This window comes from Dermochelys coriacea, chromosome 4 (genome assembly GCF_009764565.3).
Source record: "Dermochelys coriacea isolate rDerCor1 chromosome 4, rDerCor1.pri.v4, whole genome shotgun sequence".
NCBI lineage: Eukaryota > Metazoa > Chordata > Testudines > Dermochelyidae > Dermochelys > Dermochelys coriacea.
The window spans coordinates 56,904,410-56,928,315 of record NC_050071.1 but is presented as its reverse complement, the minus strand read 5'-3'; the positions used below and the strand labels follow the sequence as shown (position 1 = coordinate 56,928,315).

At 45.7% G+C, this 23,906-nt stretch overlaps 1 protein-coding gene and 1 long non-coding RNA gene across 4 annotated transcripts in view; one reads left to right on the top strand and one right to left on the bottom strand.

Moving 5' to 3' along the window:
* Nucleotides 1-265: 265 nt before the first annotated feature.
* Nucleotides 266-18,551, bottom strand: LOC122459839. Its single transcript, XR_006280794.1, has 3 exons — nucleotides 18,290-18,551; nucleotides 4,407-4,581; nucleotides 266-368 (listed from the first exon to the last, which is right to left on the bottom strand). It is a non-coding gene; the product is annotated as an uncharacterized LOC122459839 (long non-coding RNA).
* A 253-nt stretch (nucleotides 18,552-18,804) lies between these two features.
* Nucleotides 18,805-23,906, top strand: part of SLC10A7 (solute carrier family 10 member 7) — a 203,733-nt gene continuing 198,631 nt past the window's right edge. Inside the window, exons 1-2 of one of the 3 annotated variants that reach the window (XM_038399606.2) lie at nucleotides 18,805-19,389; nucleotides 21,513-21,595. In XM_038399606.2, the coding sequence (XP_038255534.1) occupies nucleotides 19,290-19,389; nucleotides 21,513-21,595 (183 nt within the window). In that variant the 5' untranslated portion in view covers nucleotides 18,805-19,289. The remainder of the gene's footprint in view (nucleotides 19,390-21,512; nucleotides 21,596-23,906) is intronic. The other 2 variants (XM_038399604.2, XM_038399603.2) reach the window with 2 other exon arrangements.

The window sequence follows — 23,906 nt, the reverse complement described above, 5'->3', positions numbered from 1 at the left end:
GGTGGAGTGATGGGAAACTCAGGAGTCTGTGAAGTGAAAAGGAATATGTGGGCATAGAGGGAGGTGGGATTGGCAAAGCATTGTACATATGCATGTGCTGCTGTGGAGGTCGACCACAGAAGTACTCAGTCTGCAGCTGTATCAAAGACTAGAGCATTTCTATCTGATCCTCCATCACTTTTATCATCCGCTCTCTTGCTTGCCTAGCAAACACTGCTTTGGCTTCCCAGTACTCTTTGTGTTCCCTGATCTGTCTCTCATTGCACTGCAGCACCTCCCTGAACATGTCTTCTTTGCTGCATCTCTGCTTCTGCCTTATCTGCCGAAGCCGGTGGCAGGGGTGCGTGGTGTATTCCTCAAGGTCTTGGCTGCTGTGGACAATGCACAGAAGAGGGATTGTTACATTCCAGCAAATGATTGAAACATTTTCTGTAACATTTTGCAACTAGTAGCAATCAGTTTCTCACTGACTCTAGCCAGGCACACAGCTCTGTGAGCACCCCAGTCATGGTGAGTGTCAGGAGTGGAGGGGGAAGGTGGTTGTGCGTATGGACAAAACTGTCACTGCTTGCAGGGCAGCTTTGTAGAGAACTCATTCTAAAATTATCACACACTTTTTTTACAGGTGGCCAACCTGCTTGCTGACATCTCACTACTGCAGGTGAGCAAGGAAACCAGGACACAACTACTGCATGCTTGCAGCTTTCACCCCGGTCTATATGCAGCTCAGTTATGTGCTGCTTTGGTCCCAGCTCCAGTGATTGCTAAATGGCATGGTACAGTTTCCTACAATGGGGGAACTAACAAGGCTGCAATCCCTTGGAATCTACCACAGAGGATTAACAAGTACCTCTTGGAAACTTTCCAGAGCCTCTCTCTGGAGGATTCCCTGCAGGTCTCTATGTCCATCCACACCCTGCTTGGCCATGCAGGTTAGTACAGGGCAATGTCCAGCTCACATAAAACACTATCTGCCTCCCACTTTTCGATTCCCTACACAAGCCACAGCAACTTACACGGTGTCTCATCTCCTTTCTGCTCCCCATATAGCACTTCTGGAGTGGAGAAAAGTTCCTGGCTGCCTGGCCCACCAGGTGACCCCGTTGGGAGTTCCACATCCTCTTCCAGCTCCATTTCTTCATCCAGAATTTCAGCCTCCAGGTTACCCCCTCTTTCTGCTGCCTCCGAAGTATCCACTGGGCTATCGGTGGTGGAGGTGCAGTCACCACCGAGGATAGCATTCAGCTCCTTATAGAATCAGCAGGTCTTAGCTGCACCACCAGAGCGATGGTTTGCCTACCGCACCTTATGGTACGCCTGCCTCAGCTCCTTTATCTTCGCTGTGCACTGATGCGTGTCCCGATGATAGCCCTTTTCGCACAAGCCTCAAGAAACTTGCCCATATGTGTCCTGATTCCTATGGGTCAATCGCAGCTGTGACTGAACAGACTCCTCTCATCATATGCTCATCAGATCTTACAGCTCAGCGGTGGTCCAAGCGGGAGCGTGTTTGGTGCGATAGCCAGCCATGCTTACCTGGGAAGCCACCTGGAAAGCTCACATGGGAAGCCAGCAAGCAGGAAATGAGATTTAAAATTCCCAGGGCTTGCAAGGGGGAGGGACAAGTGGGCTGCAGGGCAGTGGAGTTCAAACTGCTGACCAGAGTGGCAGCATGGGAATTTTGGGACACTTTCTGGAGGCCAATAAAATTAAAAAAAAAAAAAAAAGAGTGGTGTCTACGCTGGCTGGCTGTTGGCAATAAAGGGAGGGGAAAAGACAAAAGTCTCTCATAGGGATGGAAGTTTTTTGTCACCAAAAGTGGGCTTTTTTTCCAACAAAAGTCCCATTTCAGTGTGTACGCTATTGCTGTTTTGTCGCCAAAAACTGCCTTTTGGTGACAAAATTTGCCAGTGTAGACTAGCCTTTAGCTTCCCCCAATCATCATCAGCCCAATCTGGGCTCAGCCTTCCCACACTGAGCTATCCATGGTCCTGTTGCTCTTCCAGCCAGCCAGGAACCCAGTTCTCTCTCTTCCAACTCCAGGCAAAACTGTCTCTGTTCTCTGTTCTGTCTCTGTTGCTTTTTTTTTATAAGGCCATCCTTGCCCTTGATTGGCCACTCCAGCATCCCCTCCAATTGGCTGCTTCCCCTGCAGCCACTCTAGGCTGCTTGGAGGACTTCTCTGCTCTTTCCTGGGGGAGGGTGAGGCAGGGCTGCAAGGCCTCCAGATCTAGTCCACCCTGTCACAATGGATCAACAGGATAATAAGACGTTGGTTTTTATTCTTCATTCAAGCTTTGCTCTTTGAGTTGGCTTTCAAATACACAATTAATTTCTTTACATGTGCCAAGATTGATCTTATTACAAACTAAATGGAAATATCTGATGACTGTTATTCATCTCATACTACAGAGTCCCAGTACAATCTGATATAGTTAAATATGCATATATTTAAGGATCGTTCTTCAGAAGTATTGCCTGTGGAGTCAATCAGATTGGATGAGTGGCATACGGTACATGGATGGGTTTTAATGACCACTGTTGGTTTTAGTTATGATTTAGCTAAGTAACTATTTACTAAATATGAATACATGTTAAATTTTTTTCCAATTACTTCTTAAAAGTAGCCGAGTTTCAATATTTTCATAGTTAGGCCCTAACCCTACGGAGGGATCCATGTGAGTAGTCCCTGACTACCCATATGATGAGGACCTTAATTTGTGAATGGGGCTGATGTCTCAATAAGAGCTACTGTTCTGATATTTCACAGCAAGAAATCCTGTTTGATTCTGCAGTTTTCAATCCAGGGAAGGAAGTTTAGTTTGAAAAGTTTAGTTTGAAAAAGATGGGAAACTTTAAAAACTGTAATGTAAGTTATATGGAAAATAGGTTTTTCAGTTGGTTAAACCACAGAAATTAATCATAATTTGTTATTATACTTCCCTTTAATAGTCAGCCATGTATAAAAAATACAGCTCTAAAAATGAACTGACTCACCAGACAGCATTTACTTCTGGGAAAAGGCCAACCTACAAATATTTAATCATATCACAAACTATCTTTATATTCTGTAGTTTAAGATGTATCTTGCTTATTTGTTAAATGTCTAATTGTAGGTAGTAAGATGGTCATTCCTATTACAGATTTTAAAAAGTGGTTGTATACTTGTGAAGAAAATACCAGTACAGAAACAAACATAATAAGATACAGAACCATGAAATCTAATATCCTCTCTACAGTCCCTATTCAGGACAGCACTTGAGCATGTGTCATCCTATTGACAGTCAGTGACATCCTATTGACATCAAGGGAACTTAAATACACACTTAAGTGCTGTTCTAATTTGGAGCCATTGTGCATAATTCCAACTGCCATAGGAGTAATGAACTAGTAACGCTTGCAACTGGTCTAAGACATTTTATAATATCCAGTAGTAATAAGCAGGAGAGACCTTAAACATATATAAAGCAGTGTAAGCACCTATATAATATCGATAAAGTAATGAACTCCATTTCCTTAAGTAAAACCAGTTAACTAATGATAACACTATAGCAATCTCTTTCAACTGTTGAGAAAATCTGAGATTATGCCATTAAGTGACTGCGAGAAATATAAATGTGTTGTAAACTGTCTCCTATATATTTCCACTTTCTCTCCACAACTTCTCTATAATTAACACCTCTCTTTATCTTGTTCTTCTTGACTATCTTTGTTCTTTTCAAGTTAAATAATTTAATACCTTCTCTTCCCCTCGTTTAAGCTCTTTATCTTGTGATCCGCTTTCCTTTATACTGAAATCTCTGCTGTCTAAATGCATAATCAGATGACATCCATTACTGTAGAACTTAAAAATCCCAGCACATTCACTAAAAACATCTAACTGTGTAGTTATTAGACATCAAGGCATGTCATGCACGTGAGAGGATGAATACACAAAAGAAAGAGAAATTAAGAGGCTGAATGTGCTGCAGAGGGAGCCAACTTCTAGACATGACTTAATTACCTATATTGGATGTTCACATTAAGGGCTTGTCTACACTAGTGAGCTTACAGCGGCACAGCTGTATTGATGCAGCTGTGCCACTATAAGATCACTCGTGTAGCCACTCTATGCCAACAGGAGAGAGCTCTCCCATCGACATAACAAAATCACCTCCATAAGCAGCGGTAGCTATTTCAGTGTGAGAAGCTCTCCCACCAACATAGCGCTGTCCACACCGGCGCTTCTGTCCGTGTAATTTATGTAACTCGTGGGAGAGGGGTTCACACACCTGAGCGACATATGCTTTATACCAACAAAAGTGATAGTTTAGACAAGCCCTAAATTCAGAGTGGTGCATTCTATTACTCTCTATCTTTTAAAATATGAAAAATGGTTACTGTTGACAAAATCCTGTTCACTGTACACAAATAGTCCTGTTGACATCAGTAGAGCTACTTGCGTGAGTCAAACAGGCAGGATTTGGTTCCACATAACTATACATCTCATGATGCTATTGGATCTTGCAGAAAGAGGTGCAAGGGGCATAAAGAGGCAGAAAAAGCATCTGGAAGTCTCTGAGGGGTATCACACATTCTTTTCTGGGGAAAAAAATGGAACAAGTTTGAAGGTTAGTAATGTGAAAACTGAGAGACACTATACAGTTTTCAACTGGTGTGCTGTGTCTAAGCCATAACCAGATTTATCCTATAATATTTCCAGAGTATAATGGACAATACACCTGCAGATGCACCAGCTGATGCTGAGATCTGGTCAGATCCTATTAGCTGATTAGGATACTCAAGGGAGCTGCATGGGAAAATCCTGAGGAAAGCCTAGCTACTGCAGGAAGTGGGTGTGGGTGATTCACTATCTGCCACTCTTCCCTGAGTTAACACTGAACAATTTCTGTAGGGCATGATAATATTCACACTGAACAATGCTATAGGGCATGATAATCTTAGAGGTGCTGTCTTGCAGTACAGAGAAAATCACAGTCATGGTCATTGAATGATACCTTCTTAGTTTTCCTCCTCCCTAGCCCCATTCTGTGGGTGAAGTTGATCTGGCCCTATAATATCAAAGGTCAGTGACTAAAATGTTCTTTATTTTACTTAGAAGACCCACGTACCAAGAGACATAGTAATAATTGGGAAACGGATTTTAGATTAGAAAACAAATACTGAAAAATAATTAGGGATAAGTTATGGATTCATTCTATGAAAACATCTCTGCATAAGCCCTCTGAACATGCAGTGTAAAATACTGCATACATCCTAACATCCAAAGTTTATATAAAATGAGCAGCAGATCCAGGTCTATGCCGGCAATGAAATTCAGCAATTGGTAAGTTCTAACACATGATTAGAGTATCCCAAAGTTCAGATCTTCTAGAAACAAGTTGTTAAACAAAGTAACCTGATAGTTTCTTGTAAAAATGAATGTTTATTGTGTTATTTGGCATAGACAAAAAATTGGCCCTTTTGGTGACTGGTGCCAGACTTGTTATTGCACCCCACAGACTAGCTCCTTTCTTTCCAATCTCAGCAACTGGTACCATAAAGAATGATATTTTGGATGTGGAAAAATTTACTTATATGGAATATGATAAAAATGATGGCTACCTGGCTAATTAGCATCCTTCTCTTAACCATTCTGAATCTGATACCCACTCGGCTATCACAGCTAGCTTATTCTTCCCTTTACCTTATTGATCTTCTCTGATATTGCTGTGTATTTTACTCTTATTTTTACTCTTCAGTGGGTATTTTCTTGTTGCCAATACTCTGTCAGTGATTTGTTATCCCATTTCTGTTTTTTTGCTGTCACTCAATTTTTTTAAAAAAAGTAACAAAGCCAGAAGACATGGATGAAATATTAATTTCCTTTGTTTTTAAAAAGTCATAAAGTTGCCCATTCTACAATGGGTAGGCCAATCCCAATTTCAGCTGGCCTATGCCTTGACCTTTAAGACTAATGTGCAGGATATTAGTAAATTCAGGATTGAATTCAGGAACAGAAAACCTTTTCACTATAGAGATTTGTTGTTTTTCCAGAGGACCAATCAAAAACCGGGACATATCATGCAAACTGTCTTTAGAGACAGTTTCAAAATATATTCTACAGAAAGGCATGTGCTAGTGTTGTTGTATTACTATGTACTTTGGGGCTGATGCTGCGAATAGTCCCACAGATTCTAATGTGGGTTTCATTATTGCATATTTGTAAGATCAGGCCCAATGTAACAAAGGTAAACTATAAACTGTAGAAGTCTGAATAACTTAACGTCATTTGTAGATAAACTGATGTATATTGATTCACACCTCTACACTTTCAATGCAGTCATGGGGGATTTAGCCATGCAACTCAGAGTCAAAGGCATTCAGAAAACTGAAACTCTTGCAAGACTTTGGAATTGTAAGGGACAGCATCCAGTTTGTTTACTTTTACAACAGTCTGCGTAGCATGCACAGAAGAGATTTTGACTAAGCCATAACAATGGGTAAACTGAGTTTTAGCATACATAGACAAGAAAGTGTCCACAAGTGGCCTGCTTTCATCAGTGATGTGAATGACGGGTAAGACTGGAGTAACATAGTGGCAAATCAGGCCCTCTAAGCATGTTATGAAATATATTAATGGAATTGAGGGCTAACCTTGAATAACTGTCTCTCTTTTTCAGCATGTGCTAACGTGCTAACAACTGTACATGTACATCTCAAGCACAAATACTGTGGATGCATTGGCTGGATTTTGCATGTGCCAATTACATCAACAAGACATACTTGCCTGCACATACAGTTGTAAATGCACAAATGAAGGCTAGGTGGAGGCAACCTACAGACTGTTTTAAAAAAATTCAAGGAAGCTTAGTGGCTAGACATAAAATGACTAGTTGAAACAACAGTAAAGAATAAAATTGTCAGACACATAGAAGAACATAAATTGTTGCGCAAAAGTCAACATGGTGTCTGTAAAGGGAGATCATGTCTTACTAATCTATTAGAAAAAAGAGAGTACTTGTGGCACTTTAGAGACTAACAAATTTATTTGAAAATAAGCTTTTGAAAGCTTATGCTCAAATAAATTTGTTAGTCTCTAAGGTGCCACAAGTACTCCTTTTCTTTTTGTGGATACAAACTAACAGGGCTGCTACTCTGTAATCTATTAGAGTTCTTTGAGGGGGTCAACAAACATGTGGACAAGAGGGATCCAGTGGACATAGAGTACTTAGATTTCCAGAAAGCCTTTGACAAGGTCCCACACCAAAGGCTCTTATGTAAGTTAAGTTGTCATGGGATAAGAGGGAAGATCCTTTCATGGATTGAGAACTAGTTAAAAGACAGAGAACCAAAGGCTAGGAATAAATGGTAAATTTTAAGAATGGAGAGGGGTAACTGGTGGTGTTCCCCAAGGGTCAGTCCTAGGATCAATCCTATTCAACTTATGATCAGGAGAAAGGGGTAAACAGTGAGGTGGCAAAGTTTGCAGACGATACTAAACTGCTTAAGGCCAGACGGCTATGGAAGAGTAGTCTTATTGGGATCCGGGAAGTGGGCGGGCGAAGCCCGTCCACCGCTAAAGGATCCCCCCCAGCCTAAAAGGGAGATCCACAGGACCTAGATACCCAAAAAATTCCAGGGGACAACTAATAAAATAACAGGGGCAGGAGTGCGGTCAAAGGGTCAAATGAAGGGAACCGGACGGGGACACCGAGCAGAGAACCCCGGACAGTGCCCACTGCTCCTTAAAGCCTCCACCCGCGCCATGTCGCCTGGGTCCTGGACCACGAGGAGCACGTCATCAGCGTACACCAACGGGACTAGCCGCAGCTCCGGCTCCCGCAGCACCAACCCTGTCAACCTCCTTCGGAGGAGACAGAGGAAGGGCTCGATCGCCAGAGCGTACAGCTGGCCCGAGAGGGGGCACCCCTGCTGTACTCCTCGCCCGAAACTGACCGGTTCGGTCAGGGTCCAGTTGAGCCTGACCAAACACTCTGCGGAGGCATACAGCACCTGGAGAAAACTCACAAATCTGGGTCTGAAGCCAAACGCTTGCAGAGTGCTCAGGAGATACCCGTGATCCACCCTGTCAAACGCCTTCTCCTGATCTAAGGACAGGAGGGCGAACGACAGACCATCCCTACACCCAAGTTCCAATAGGTCCCGGACCAGATATAGGTTGTCGAAGATGCTGCGGCCTGGGACAGTGTAGGTCTGGTCTGGGTGGACCACGTCCGCCAGCACGGACCCTAGCTGCAGCGAGATGGCTTTTGCCACGACTTTGTAGTCCGTGCTGAGGAGCAAGACGGGACGCCAATTTCGTAAATCGCGGAGGTCCCCCTTCTTCGGCAATAAGGCCAGCACGGCTCGCCTGCACGAAAGAGGGAGGACCCCGCTCTGCAAAGACTCGGCCCAAATGGTGACTAGGTCTGGGCCCAGGACGTCCCAGAACACGCGGTAGAACTCCACGGTCAGCCCGTCCATGCCCGGAGATTTATTGGTGGGCATGCGACGGAGGGCTTCCGAGAACTCGGCCAGAGTGAGAGGCAGCTCTAGCTGGTCTTGGTCGCCCGCGCTGACCATCAGGAGCTCCTCCCACAGCACTCTGCAAATGTTAGGATCGGTCGGATCCGGGGAGAAAAGGCTTGCGTAGAAGGCTCTCGCCCTCCCGCACATCTCCACCGGATCCGTGAGGGGGGTGCCATCTTCTGGCAGTAGGCAGATGACATGTTTTTTAGCCCCCCTCTTTTTCTCCAGGGTGTAGAAGAAGCGGGAGCCGCGATCCATCTCCCGAAGGAGACGGATGCGGGATCGAACAAAGGCACCCCGGGCCCTATGGTCCTCGAGGGTCTGGAGCTCCTCCCGCTTCTCCCGGCACGCTCTGCAGAGGGGTGGATCCTCGTGGCTGGCAGCCAGATGCCTCTCCAGCTCTAAGACCTCCCGTTCCAACTGCTCTATCGCCGCATGCCTCCGTCGGCTGGCGCCCCGGGTGTAGTCACGGCAGAAGAGCCAGGTGCACACCTTCCCTAGGTCCCACCACCATTGCGCCGAGGGAAAGGCATGCCGATGCCCTCGCCAGGCCAGCCAGAACTCCCGGAAGGACGCCACGAAGTCCGCATCCTCCAGCAAGCTGTTGTTAAAATGCCAATAGGCCGGCCCCGGCCTCTCCACGTAGAGGGAGGCTGTCACGGTGGCTATATGATGGTCAGAAAATGGGGCCGGCCGGATGCTGGAGGAGTGGGCTCGTGAAAGATGAAAGCGTGATAAATAAATGCGGTCCAACCGGGAGTGGCGCGACCGATGGGCCTCCACCCGGACAAAGGTGAACGTGGAAGTGTCATCCGGGTGGTGGTCGCGCCAGACGTCCACCAGGGAGTGGTGTTCGACTATCTCCTGGAGGACGGCGACGGTGGCCGGGCTCTGCTCGGTCCCCGAGCGGTCCAGCTCCTCGAGGATGATGTTAAAGTCCATTCCCAGGACCAGGCACTCCTGAGGATCCAAGGTGCCGAGGAAGGCGGATGCCTGCTGATAGAATTGCAGCCGCTCTGGGCTCGCTGCTGGGGCATAGATGTTGACGAGGTTGACTACGAGTCCCTCCATGTGGACCCGGAAGTGCAGCATGCGGCCCGGCACAGCCTCGGCGACCCCCAGCACCTCGGACCGTAGGTCGGGGGAGAACAGGGTTGCCACTCCAGCCGTACGAACTGTGAGGAGATCTGCCCCCTTGGTGGGTGTAGGTAGTCCGGGGGGGGTGCACATGTGCCCACGTGCACTTGCAAAAGTCTTTTTTTAAGCTGGCTGCTGCTTCTGGCCCAAAGGGTGGAAATAGGGCGTGGCAAGCCAAGTAAGCAGCTGAGTCCAGAGGCAGGAGCTGAGGCAGATGGTATACAGCTGGTGGGGGTGGTGGAGGGAGCAGCAGTGGTGGTAGTAGTGGTGGGGGTTGGGGGGGAACACACAGATAGATCGGGGGGCAGCTCCACGCCACACCCCCTGTGACCCTGGCAACACAGTCAAGACCCCCACCACAAGAGCACAGTTTGAAAATTACTCAGTCTTAGGCCCCCTCCACGGTGGTCTGCAAAGTCTCTAGGTGCTCCCCCACTAGTAGATGGTCCTCTTCTTCTCCTCCTCGGGCTTCAGCAGCTCCAGGCAGCAGACTCCACAGCAGCAGCAGCAGCAGCAACAGCAGCAGCAGCTCCAGGAACTCCAGGTGGTAGTCCAGGCAGGCAGAAAGGACCCCTCTCAGGTGGTGGTGGTGGTATCCACAACAGCAGTGGCTGGGGTCCCTCACTCCTCCTCTCTGGGGAGTGGGCTAGCAGCCCCCCCCCCAGGGCTGCAGTTGCAGCAGTAGCAGCACCCAAGAGTGGGGGATCCAGCAGGCAGGTAGCAGGGAACGGGGGGTGTCTGGCCCAGCCAGGGGAGCAGCTGGAGCAGCAGGGAGAGCTTAGGGCCTAGCAGCAGGAGTAGCAGCTTCCCCCCTCCCTCCAAGCTAGAAGGCTATGGGAGAGCAGTGGGAGAGGGAGAGGGAGAGAGAGAGAGAGATTCACTCCAGGCTAAACAAATCCCTGGTACCAGGTTAAGTGAAATGGCAGCTGCTCCAGGTTCATTAAGACACCTGGGGCCAATTAAGAACTTTCCAGAAGGCAGGGAGAAGGCTAGGTTGATTGGGACACCTGAAGCCAATCAGGGGCTGGCTGAAACTAGTTAAAAGCTCCCCACCCAGTCAGGTGGGTGTGCATGTCAGTGGCTGTGGGAAGAAGTTGTGCTGTTGGAGAGGCTGAGTAGTACACACCATATCAGGTACAAGAAAGGAGGCCCTGAGGTAAGGGTGAAGTGGAGCTTGAGGAAGTGAGGGCTGCTGTGGGGGAAATAGCCCAGGGAATTGTGCATGTCATATTTCTAAAAGGTCAGCTACCAGAGCTGATACTATTAGGGTCCCTGGGCTGGAGCCCGGAGTAGAGGGTGGGCCCGGGCTCCCCCCCACCTTTGCCCCCTGATTAATCACTGAGACTGGGAGACAAGAGAGACTATGCAAGGAAGGATAACTTCTCCTCACCTCCCTCGCTGGCTTATGATGAAAATGGCCCAGTAGACTGTGACCCTTGTCTCTAGAGAAAGAAGGGTTATGTGGAGGGTCACAGTGAGCTCTGAGGCTAGCGAAATCCACCAGGAAACATGGGACCCACAGAGGCAAGGACAGAGCTTTGTCACAATAGTTAAGACCAAAGCAGACTGTGAAGAACTTCAAAAAGATCTCACAAAACTAAGTGATTAGGCAACAAAATGGCAAAAGAAATTTAATGTGGATAAATGTAAAATAATGCACATTGGAAAAAATAACCCCAACTATACATACAATATGATGGGGGGGGGTAATTTAGCTACAGCTAATCAGGAGAAAGATCTTGGAGTCATTATGGATAGTTCTCTGAAAACATCCATGCAGTGTGCAGCGGCAGTCAAAAAAGCAAACGGGATGTTAGGAATAATTTAAAAAAGGATAGAGAATAAGACGGAGAATATCTTATTGCCCTTATATAAATCCATGGTACTCCCACATCTTGAATACTGTGTCCAGATATGGTCCCCTCATCTCAGAAAGATATACTGGCATTAGAAGAGGTTCAGAAAAGGGCAACTGAAATTATTAGGGGTTTGGAATGGGTCCTATATGAGGAGATATTAAAGAGGCTAGGACTTTTCAGCTTGGAAAAGAGGAGAGTAAGGGGGGATATGATAGAGGTATATAAAATCATGAGTGGTGTGGAGAAAGTGAAGAAGGAAAAGTTATTTACTTGTTCCCATAATATAAGCATTAGGGGCCACCAAATGAAATTAATGGGTAGCAGTTTAAGACAAATAAAAGGAAGTTCTTCTTCACTCAGCACACAGTCAACCTGTGGAACTCCTTTCCTGAGGCAGTTGTGAAGGCTAGGACTATAACAGGGTTTAAAAGAGAACTGGATAAATTCATGGAGGTTAAGTCCATTAATGGCTATGAGCCAGGATGGGTAAGGAATGGTGTCCCTAGCCTCTGTTTGTCGGAGGGTGGAGATGGATGGTAGGAGAGAGATCACTAAATCATTACCTGTTAGGTTCACTCCCTCTGGGGCACTTGGCATTGACCCCTGTCGGTGGACAGGATACTGGGCTGGATGGACCTTTGGTTTGACCCGGTATGGCCTTTCTTATGTTCTTATGATTCTATCTATGTCATTATTAGGGTTGCAGCTAAATTGTGTCAGTAGTAATACCAGGTTTTATTATCTGTATAGCATCTTATTATTGGCACTTCTCATTATAAGACCCTGGTTCAGTAGCTTAGAGTTCTGCCAAACTTTAAATATTTAGGCTGTAATTTTCCACAAAGGGTGTCTCCCTCAGGTTGATTTTTTTTTTTAAATTTCATCCATTTCTGAGATGCCCAGGCAGTGTGGAGGAGAGGCCTGCCTGATTCAAATTCAGAAAGGACAAGAATCAAACATGGGGTGTAGGGAGTAGATTGGGACATGGAGTACATGTGGGGAAACAGGTCTGGAAACTGGTGAGATGTGGGGAGAGGGAAACTGGGTCTGGGTTTGGAGGGGAGAGTGGGTCAAGGAGCGGGGGGAGAAGCCCATGAGCCTGGATGAGAAGCCCTTGGAAGGAGATTTGGACTGGATCCAGTGGAGATGGAGAACATAAGTGGGGGCATGTGGAAGTGACTGGATGCCAGAGTTGGGGAGAGAGATTGGCTGAGAAGCCGGGAATAGGGGGTGCGACTTGGACTGGTTGAGCAAGGAGACTGGGGACAAGGAGTTGGGAGTTTGTGTGGGGAACTAGGTATGAATGGGGCGTGGACTGGGATTCCAGAGCAGTGAGAGTAGGATTTGTTGGCTAAAGGGACTGAAAAGACAAGCCTCAGGAGTGGAGACTATGACTAGCTAGGTAAGCAGGATGGGGTGAAGAGGAGAAAAGACTAGGGCAATAGATGGTAGGAGGGGATGGGCACAAAAAGTGATGCCTGGGGGAATAAACAGAAGAGTCTGTGCCCACTACAGAACACTCCCCTCCAGAGCCTGGAATAAAAATATCGCAGCCTCTCACCATTCCTTTGCTCCCAGGAAATAGCAGTGAAACTCATTGCCAAAGTATGTCTGTCATCCCCTAAAAAGAAAAGGAGTACTTGTGGCACCTTAGAGACTAACAAATTTATTAGAGCATAAGCTTTCGTGAGCTACAGCTCACTTCATCGGAGCTTATGCTCTAATAAATTTGTTAGTCTCTAAGGTGCCACAAGTACTCCTTTTCTTTTTGCGAATACAGACTAACACGGCTGCTACTCTGAAACCTGTCATCCCCTATTAGCCCTAGTCCACTAGAGGATGACAACCTACTATGAGGGTCATTAAGAAAGTGTCTGGCCTGATGATGCCCCTTCATATGCCTCAATAAAAAAACTGGGCTACTGAAGTTAAGTGAGGGAGAATCAGCACCGAGAATGAACCAATGTCAGGACACCCCAAGTGGGCCACCATATCAGAAAAAGTTGATGCAATCCACAAGATGGTGATCAATGACAAAAGATCAACAGTCAGGCACATAGCTGAAAGAGTGGGCCTCAGTACTGGGTCTGTTCACACCATCCTCAGTGAAGACGTGGGGCATAAGAAAGTGCTGTGGAAAGTTGAATCAAGGAGTGGTGCTTCTCCAGGCCAATGCATCACCCCACAGCACTGTGACCACAGCAACCAAATGCGTCTTTCAGCTGCTTTCCCAGATTTGGCTCTCTCAGACTGCTACCTGTTCCCTAAGTTGAACAAGACCTTTGTGGGAAGAGCTTCAATGATGATAATGAAGTGATCGTAGCAGTTGAGTTTCTGGACATACAGGACAACGACTTCTACAAGATGGTCACAGACAAGCTGAAGTGCACTGGACCAAGTGCATTGATATCAAGGGGGACGATATTTAAAAAAATAAACAAACAATTGAATGAAAATTATGTGTTTTTTCTTTGTCAGGCTAGAACCTTTCGGAAATACAGCGATCAGTTACTTCATTAGCTCAAGTGACAGGTTGAAGCAGTGGATCTAAAGATTACAACCCTTCACACAAACTATGTTGGTATCAATACGATACTACATGATGGAAGGTTTTTCAGAATTTGCCTTTTTTAAAACCTAGGAAGTTATGCACAAAGAAAGCTGTTAAAAGAACATTATTAAAGTTGCAAAGTCAAACACTCCAAAGTTAGAAAATGCCAGAATTAAGGTGACCCAGGCAACCTTAATTTGGTTCCCTTGTGGATATGCATTCTGATACAGTCATTAACTACATGATCACATAATTTTTCCAGAGGCCCCTTGCCTACTTCAGTACATAGTATGGCTCTGATATAGAGATGAATCACAGTTAGATAGTGAAGAATGCTGTTGTCTGTGTAGGATTACTGCCTCATTTGTAGCAGATGTTGGAAGGTGTGTAGTGATTGAGGCAAGAGATTGCAGGAAGAACAAGGATGGACTCATGCCCTAGAGAACTGGATTGTATCCCTGCCTCTGCCACATAATCCCTTTGTGATTCTGGTCAAATCCCTTTAGCCCAACTTTTCACAGATAGTCACTAATTGTGTATTCCTTGTTTTGTGAGTGTCTGACTTGAGACTTGGGGTCTGATGTGCAGAAGTACTGATCACTCACAATTGAAGTCATCGGAAGCTGTGCTTTGAACATATAAAGTGCAATACAATTCTAAGATCCTAGGGTGTGTCAAATAAGACACCCAAACTTCAGGTACTTTTGACCTTCATCATTCTTTTCCTCAGTACCCCATCTGTAAAATGGAGATAACACTCTTTGTGTGACAGGGGTATTCTGAAAATAAATACATCATATGCTTAAAACACTCATATATTATAGTGATGAGTGCCATTGAAAGCCCATCAGGAAATTAATAATCATGTCTTCTGAGCAAATAGTATAGTGTGCAGAGAATAGGGCATTGTATCACACATCGAACACAGAGAATCATGGGGGCCAAGTCCTCTGGGCCCGTGGTGCCTGGGCACCAGGAATATTCCTGGCCCAGGGCCTGGTTCTAGCAATGGCTCAGGCTGGGTCTCTCCCTCGGCACCATTATTCTGTGAACTGCCAAGAAAGTATTGATCATGTAATTAAAGACTATCATAATGCATATACACAAGGGGTGGGGGAGCAAATTAAGGGTGGACAGGAAGCCTGGAATTCTGGAATTCCCTAACTTTTGAATGGTTGGCTTTGCAACCTTCATGATGTGTTTTAGTGTATTTTTGTCTTTGTGTAACATTGAAGTAAATAATATAGGTGTTTATCTTTTGCTTAGTAACAATGGTAGCTCATTTAATGAGCCCTGATAAACTTGGACATGCCTTTCAGACCTTCTGGGGCAGAGTAAGGTCCCAATTTCCCCAGCTGTAGAATAGGGCTGGTAATGTTTGTAAAATGCTTTGTGATCCATGGATGAACTGTCCATATAAATACTGTTACCTGATGAATACTAGGTAAAAACCAATTCCAAATATATTTCAGTAGCGCAGTCCTGTAACTGTTGTAACCACCCATTGATATTGTGAAAACAGCTGCAGGACCATTTCAAGTATTGCTGGGAGCAGTTTAAATATTAATGCATACCACAAGAGAAGTTCTGTATATAAAATACAAGGACATTGACCACAGGATGGTTCTCGTCAAATCAGGACTTGTGAAGTCTGACAGAAAACACATAGATCAGCATGACTGCTTGCATTACAAAATCAGCTGCTGTGATCTATTTTTCAAAAGACAACTAACCCTTACACACATATACGGTAGCGGATTTTGCAAGTTTTGCACTTATGTATCTGAGGTTGGAATTAGGTCCATAATGTGCTTTGATTAGCTATAGTAAAATACACAAACATTTTTAACTGTGCAAATTTCTCCTTATGGGGTGGGAGAAGATGCAGCCCTACCCACTCTGAAAATCCAGCTATGGCATGTGCACTTAAACATACAGTAAATTGTTCAGGATACCTGGCCATACACACTTACATAGGTGAGATCAAAACTGAGCTGTGAGCTACAAACGGTGAACATTTATTTACTGGAAAGCAAAAAAAAAAAAAAAAGAAAAAAAAAGAAAGCATATGGTCCAACTGTTCTTTGAAGCCTGAATACACCCTTGAAGAATGTGCAGCATAAACTTACCTTAACACTTAAAAATCAGATATCAGGAACAATTATGTGCTTAAAATACCACTGAACAAGGGGCACTATGAAAGTACTGGTGTGAGCAGTTCAAATGATAAAACGTTTCATACTTTATCATTTCCTTGTTAATGTGATTTAGAGAAAGGGGGTCATGGCCAGTCTGAGACTGGACTAATGAATCCATCAAGAAAGCTGATACAAGAGAGGAATAGAAAATTGAAAGTGCAAGTCAAGCACCAGAATCAGATTTTTATGATACTCTGTTTTAATGGAGATTTATTTAGTATTGAAATAAGCTCGCTGACTTTCAGCTAAAGACTAGAAGAGAATCATATATATTTTTCTAAGTCTGAAAGCAAGCTAGTCATTCATATGATAAATCACAAAAAATTAAGTTGGCTTTAGTTTATAGTAAGCGTTCCTTTTCCTGGAGGCAGGGCAGATGAGTTAGAATGAGTTCAGACTGAGAGGGAATCTGCTTTTTGTGGTGATGCAATGGTAACGATAAGTGGATAAACTTGAAGGCAATGATGATGAATCTGCCATATGTGGTTTTATCACATCATTTAAATGACCAATAGTAATTCCTTTTTTGCTCTCTGTAGTTTGACTACATGGAAACATAGGATTATTAATGAAAGAGAATCAGATTTCACCTTGGAGAACTTCATCATTAAGGGAAAAGCACGGTTCTTTGGTAAGGATCTATACTGCTTGGTGCTCTACAAGACACAAAGGAAAACACAGTCCCAAAGAGTTTACAATTGAAAACCCTGCTCCAGCAAGAAATGTATGGACTCCTGTTCCCACAATCCACTTTTCGTGAGCTGGAGTCTTACACCTGTGTGGATCAGATTGCAGGATCTGTCAAGGCCAACATAGACAACCTTGAAGCCATTAAGCCTCCATCTATTTAGATCAATTAGCAAAAAGAAAAGGAGTACTTGTGGCACCTTAGAGACTAACACATTTATTTGAGCATAAGCTTTCGTGAGCTACAGCTCACTTCATCGAAAGCTTATGCTCAAATAAATGTGTTAGTCTCTAAGGTGCCACAAGTACTCCTTTTCTTTTTGCGAATACAGACTAACACGGCTGCTACTCTGAAATTAGATCAATTAGAGCACTTGAATTCTCAGAAAAGTACTTTGTAGGCTCTGTGGTAATCTGTATACAAACAAAAACTTTTTTATGCTAGTGTGTAGGAGCATATCTCAACCCAGGCATACACAGCCTACTCCAAACTACACACCAGTAAGACCCAGTAATAATCTGAACAGAGAAACTAGTCTCCCTCATACGATTTCTGACATTTTTCGTTTTACTGTGAACAACCTTCCTTCCAAATAAAGCGTATTCTACATGTCTTACATGCCTCATGTTTCACAAACTGTCCTAGTGATGAATTAATCTAAACAATATTACACAAGTCAGAACCATGATCATAGATTTAAGAACAAAATACGGTATCTATATTTGTTTAAAGAAAAGGAGGACTTGTGGCACCTCAGGAGACTAACAAATTTATTTGGGCGCATCCGATGAAGTGAGCTGTAGCTCATGAAAGCTTATGCTCAAATAAATTTGTTAGTCTCTAAGGTGCCACTAGAACTCCTTTTCTTCTTGCGGATACAGACTAACAGGGCTGCTCCTCTGAAACTATATTTGTTTAGTAATTAGACTGCCAGATGTATTTTTCTATGCTGTTCCTATTGTCATATAAACAATAACTTCAACTGTCAATGTTATAAATTGAAGGGGGTCAGTTCAATGGCGTTCAGAAGCAAACTGGGGGGATCCATTCTACAAGTTGGCCCAGTAAGTGAGTTTATCAGTTGTTGATCAGAAGAAGCAATCGGTTAAACCACTTCTGGAAGGCCACTAATTGTGGTCTCCTGGGTGAAGAAAAACTTGTAGTGATGGTAGAGCCCGGAGGTGACAAACACTGAACTTTTGCTTGAATTTTGGCCGGTGTAGCCCTCAGGGCAACTAGTGGCTACAAACTAAGGGATGGGTCCATGCTCTCCTTGCTTGGTAGCTAAAAGAATCCTGAAAGGCCAGTGGATCGAGGTCTACTTTTAACGGTAATTCACTCTTACATTTTATCAGACAACTTCCAGAACCTGAAACTTCCTTCTTTGCCAAAAATTGTTTCCTGCCAGATTGTGCAGCACACGCACCGGTTGCTGGTTACAGCCTAGTCTCCCCTGCTGCATACCCAGGTTTTCCACACCCCCCTGCCACGAACAAAGAAGCGAGTCATTCCAGCAACCAGCCTCCCATTGCAAACGCGCCCGTTGGTTTGCAAAGGTAGCCCGGGAGGAAGGCGCACGCGTTGCTCCGTCTGTCCCTCGCGCCGTGGCCGTCCCGGCCCCGAGCGCCCCTTTACTGGGGGCCCCGCACGCGGGCACAGCAGCGATTGAGGAGGAGCGCGCGCGCGCGCGCGCGCCCCTCCCCCGCCCGGCCCCGGGGAAAGCCTCCAACCCCAGGAACTGAAAACCCGCGTCACCCCTCCCCCCCCGGCTTGCACGTCAAACGCCGGGCGTCACCGACACATTGTAATGTATCAAAAAGGCGCGCAGCCCCCTCATCGCAGCCTCCTGCGCGGGCGCCAGCCCCGCCACCCCCGGAGCCTGGAGGGGGCTCCCCGGGCGGGCCGCAGATGGCAGGAGCAGATGGCTGGCGCTGCCCCGCGCTCCTCGCGCGCTGGCCGGGCTGCAGCCGCCGGCGCCCGCCTGAGCTAGCGGAACTGCCCCCGCCGGGGGTAGCCGCGGAACTGCGCGCCGCGGAGGCAGCGGGCGCTGCAGCCCGACCCCCTGTGATCTGGCGCGGTGCCCGGCGTTCCCTTGCCGGGCGGGGGGAGCTCGGGGCTGCGGCGGGAGCCGGTGCGAGTCTATTAGCAGGCGCGTGGTAATGATGGCGGCTCTCGGTGAGACTTTCCCTGTCACTGGATACTACTCCCGGCTCCTGCCCGCCCCCGCCGCCGCCGCCGCCCCGCTCCGAGCCCCGCCCTTGGCAGCAGCGTCGCCGGGCAGGGGCCCGAGGCGCGCGTGGGGGGGGGGCGGCCGGCCGGCGCGGTGAGGGGGGGCGCCGCGCAGCATGGGGCTGCTGGAGCGGGCGAGGAAAGAATGGTTCATTCTGGGGATCGTGCTGGTGATCGCCGTGGCGAAGCTGGAGCCCGCCGTTGGGGCGAAAGGGGGTGAGTCCGGCCCCGGGCCGCGCCGGCTGCTGCCAGCGGCTCGCCAAGCCAGCGAGAGAGAGGGGGGGGGGAGGCGTTGAACAAGTGCTGGCGGCGCCCCTCGGCTGGTTCGCGGGCGGGCGGGCAAGGGGCTGACCCCGAGGGGGGTGGGGGCAGCGTCCCCTGCCGCAGGTCACAAGTTTTAGGGGGAACCAGACCAACCCCGGGGCCAGCATCCTGTCGCCCCGGGAACGTAGCGTTACTCAGCCAAGCCGTGCTCTGAGCGTGGCCGCTGCCTCCAGGAACGGGGCAAAATCCCCACCCCCTCGGGGCGTTTGGGCGCGCAGGTTACGGGCCGCGGAGCCCCCAACACCGGGCTCCCTTGCGGCTCCGGGGCACACGCTGACACGTTGCGCTGGGAGCCGGGCACGACTTCCGTGTGCCGGAATTGAAAGGCGGTACAGTGCTAGCTACCAGCACCACCTTGCTCAGTCGGGGAAGGGGGGATTTTTCTGCAGCTGTCCAACTTGAAGAGAAGGATGTGTTTTGTTTTGTTTTGTTTGAGGGAGGTTTGTAAGTGTCTCGTTGAAATATACACCATTAAATCCCCGATCACAAGAGAGAGGAGATAAAATGAGTCCAAAATTAAGGAACCTCCTTCCAAATGAGTGACACTAATAACTGGACAAAAAGAAAAGGAGGACTTGTGGCACCTTAGAGACTAACACATTTATTAGAGCATAAGCTTTCGTGAGCTACAGATGCATCCGATGAAGTGAGCTGTAGCTCACGAAAGCTTATGCTCTAATAAATGTGTTAGTCTCTAAGGTGCCACAAGTCCTCCTTTTCTTTTTGCGAATACAGACTAACACGGCTGCTACTCTGAAACCTAATAACTGGACAAATAACGTTTAATCACACTTAAGTTTTAAGCGATGGCAAATCGTATTATAAGGGATATGTTTCAAATGTGGGGAATTCAGTCTTGCTAGTTCCAATTTTTTTCCTGACTTTTTTTTAAAGTTGTGTATAGTGTAAGGTGTTTTGTATTTAATACACACACAGTTTCTGTATCTCCTGTCTCCAGTGACGCAGAAGTTGGGTGGATTCAGTGTAGAATCAAGCTCTGTATGAACTTTGAGAGCATTGACTTGTGTAGAGGATTCAGTTTCTCCGTGACCGTCAATAATGTATTTTTCATACGCAAGAGGAGACAGGATCTACTCTTTTGGAGTAGAGAGTAAAGGCCTGCCTGCTTGCTACTGCAATTTTAGTCATGTCAGATTCGTACTACTAAAAGTATGAAATAAAAAGGAAAGATATTTTAAAATAAGATACACTAGTTGAGTTTAGATAGTAGCTTGGTCAGAACTCCATTAGTAATGTTTAAAAATGGAGGGTGGGTTTTTGTTTTCAGCATTCCCACATGAGGCATGGTTCCTGCCCCAAAAGGATATTTGTCATTTTTATAAGAGTGAAAAATATTAATTTCTTTGAAAGAGTGTACAAACATAGGCTTTTGATTCAGTGGGGTTCCTTGGAGACGCAGGGGTCTGCCCATGCAGATCTAACTGCTGGATTGGGACCTTAGTGTGTTTAGAAATCATGTACGGCTGGAGGTGTACCACGAAAGTCTGTGTTGAGGATTACGTGGAACTACCACTGCCCCAGGGAGCTCTGTATGGCGGTGCAGCTTGCTTTCCACTGTGCAGCCAGCCAGGTACATGTTGCAATTCTGACTGGCCCATATGTGTGCAGCCCAGAGGTGGGAGAAGACTCCTTGTTTGCCACTTAGCACTTAATATTTCTGCATTAAGACAAGGCAGAATCTGCCCCATGGTAACCAACAGGTATTGTATACATAGGCATACTTTTCATTGCATCATGCCTAATTGCTATCTCTCTCTGTTAATTAGTCTTGTTTGCTTTTGTTTTAAAATAAGAATGACATTCACTTAAATAGCAAAACCTAGTCTTTTAAACAGACTTTAAAGTTAATGATCAAAAGTGCTCCAAATATTTCTCTACATTCTGAAATATTTAATTATTTTGGTGTATTATAACTTTTTATAGTATTTCCTTAAGTGGTTCACTTTGTTTTTGTGTTTTTTTGTTTTTGTTTTGTTTTTTTTTCCTCTTTTTAGGACCACTGAAGCCAGAAATTACCATAACATATATTGCTGTTTCAGCTATATTCTTTAACAGTGGACTCTCATTAAAAACTGAGGTACTGTAAATAAGTTCTCTTTTTGGTTCTTTCTTATTTTATTTTAGAAGTTTGGGCTGATCTTGAACAGGCCTGAATGTAGTTAGGCACATCAAATTACTGACTCTTTTTTGTTGGTAGATAACTAATGGAACCATGTGAAAGTTACATGTTACTAGTTTGTGTGTTTTTAAAAAAAATTACACAGCGTCGGAAGGAGAGAGGAGCAGGACATACTGAATGAAATTCACTCACCTGTGGAGGATCTGCACAAGACATTTTATTATTGCAGAAATCCCACAGTCAATCTCTAGTGAGATTGAGAGGGTGTAAATGGAGCCTCCATGCCTGTATGAACTACAGAGAAGGCTTAGCATCATCCCCAAATGGGGCGGACTGAGTAAGTAGCTACAGGATCCATGCTTATGATGATCCAGTGGCTTCAAACTGCTGCAGAGGTGGATGCCTAAGGGGTAGCAGTTGCTACAGCAGTTTATTGCCTGGAATAATGGACCCAGAAGAGTTTCTCTACAGCTCCATGGCCTGCCTATGGCTTGGGAACAGTTTACTAGAAGATTCTCATATATTCAGTTGTGCTTGGTGGAATGCTGAACTTCAAAGGCATATTGCTGCATTTGTGCTTTGACTCTGCTACCACACTCAGTAGTGCTTCAGGGGTGCCTGAGCCTCTTTCAATTCTTATTTCCATTTTACTTTTTTAAAAAAAAGAAAAATTGGTGGGGGGGGGGAAGTCTCAAGTAGCTTAAGAAATGTTGCCTAGTTGCCTGCAAAACTTTGGTGACTGGGTGAAGGGATGCAGCAGTTTTCTGTCAAATTTGTCTGCCAGCACATCTCGGGTGACCTTACTTGAAAGAGAACCATTGCACTTCTCTGCTTGTGCAGCCTCTCTGTTCCTTTTCACTCTGTTGACTGATTTGATCTGTTACTTAAGAGGATAATTTAAATAGCTCCTAATTCACCTGCTTAAGTAAGTAATTTAGCTAGCTGCAAAGCAATGATGAAATCAGTAATTTGGCTAATACTTTGCACCAGGGTTTGACAGATCTACTTACCTGCTCACTTTTGTTAAGTGGGAAGTTTCTCTTGGCTATTGAGACAAACTATATTATTGAATTCTGCAGAATTTAAGCTTTCATATTTTGTTTTAAGTTTCTAAGCTTATGGTTGTGAAGATAACCCTCCAAATGGGAGACAAGTCTGAATTAATGCCATCCTGAGTCTATAGTCAGATTGTTCCAGCCCCACTGTCGATTTTCATGTGTTTGCCCAGTTATGGCAGCAGTGAAGTTAATAACTCTGGTTGGTTTCATTGCTGCTATTTCAGAAGCCTGTGGTTATCAGTGAAACTGTCAAGAATCATGTCAGTTTCATCCTTTCACATGGAAAACCAATTAATTCTAACAGAAGCTAGCACTGGAGTTATTCACGGGGAAGAGGACCCCAAAACAGTGGCTGGGAAGTGGTAGTGTAATTGAGTTCTCTTCTCTCAGCAGGCAGGAATTCCTGAAGTGCAGGGAAGAAATGGACAGGTCCTTTTTCCTTTCAGTAATTTCAAGTCTTGATGCTTCCAATTAATAAAACAGCTGCTAACTAGAAGCTGATAAGAGAGATGTAGTAGCCCTACACCTTGTCCAGGGACAGTACTGTGGTAGACATGCCAGCAAGTGAGGGTGGCAGAAGGGTTTGGCTTTGGTATCTGGCTGGTGAGGCACCTCCCCTCCCCCCTGCCCAAAAACATCATTTTTTGTATTTATCTTTGTCTAGTAGGTTTAGTGCTTGGCAAGTTAAGTGCCTAATAAACTTTTCAAGCCTGGCTTTGGACTTGCATGGCATCTTTTCGTCCAAGGACTTCAAAGCAATTTATAAACATGAATAAGGCCATGTGTACACCACAAAACTATGTTGACCTAAGTTATGTTGGCATACAGCCGCCATGGTAATTAAATCGCTTTTGCGGGTCCCCACTATACTCCTTGTGTCGTCAGTGAGCATCCTCATCAGGAGCGCTTGTACAGATTGTACTGTCAGCGTGGAGCATTGTGGGACAGGTCCTGAAAGCCTGTGACAGGTGATGTAAACAGTGCAGTGTCTACACTGATGCTACGTTGACCTAGCTACATCAACCATAACTCAATGCTGCTTGCGGAGGTGGCGTTAAGCTGGCATAGAGGGGCAGTTATGTCAGCAGGAGCGAAATTTTAATGTAGACTCTTAGGTTTTACTCAATTAGGCTGATGTAAGTTGTCTTGCATCGACCTATCTTCCCATATTTTAATGTTACAGTATTTTGAGTTGCAGTGCAAGTTATTTT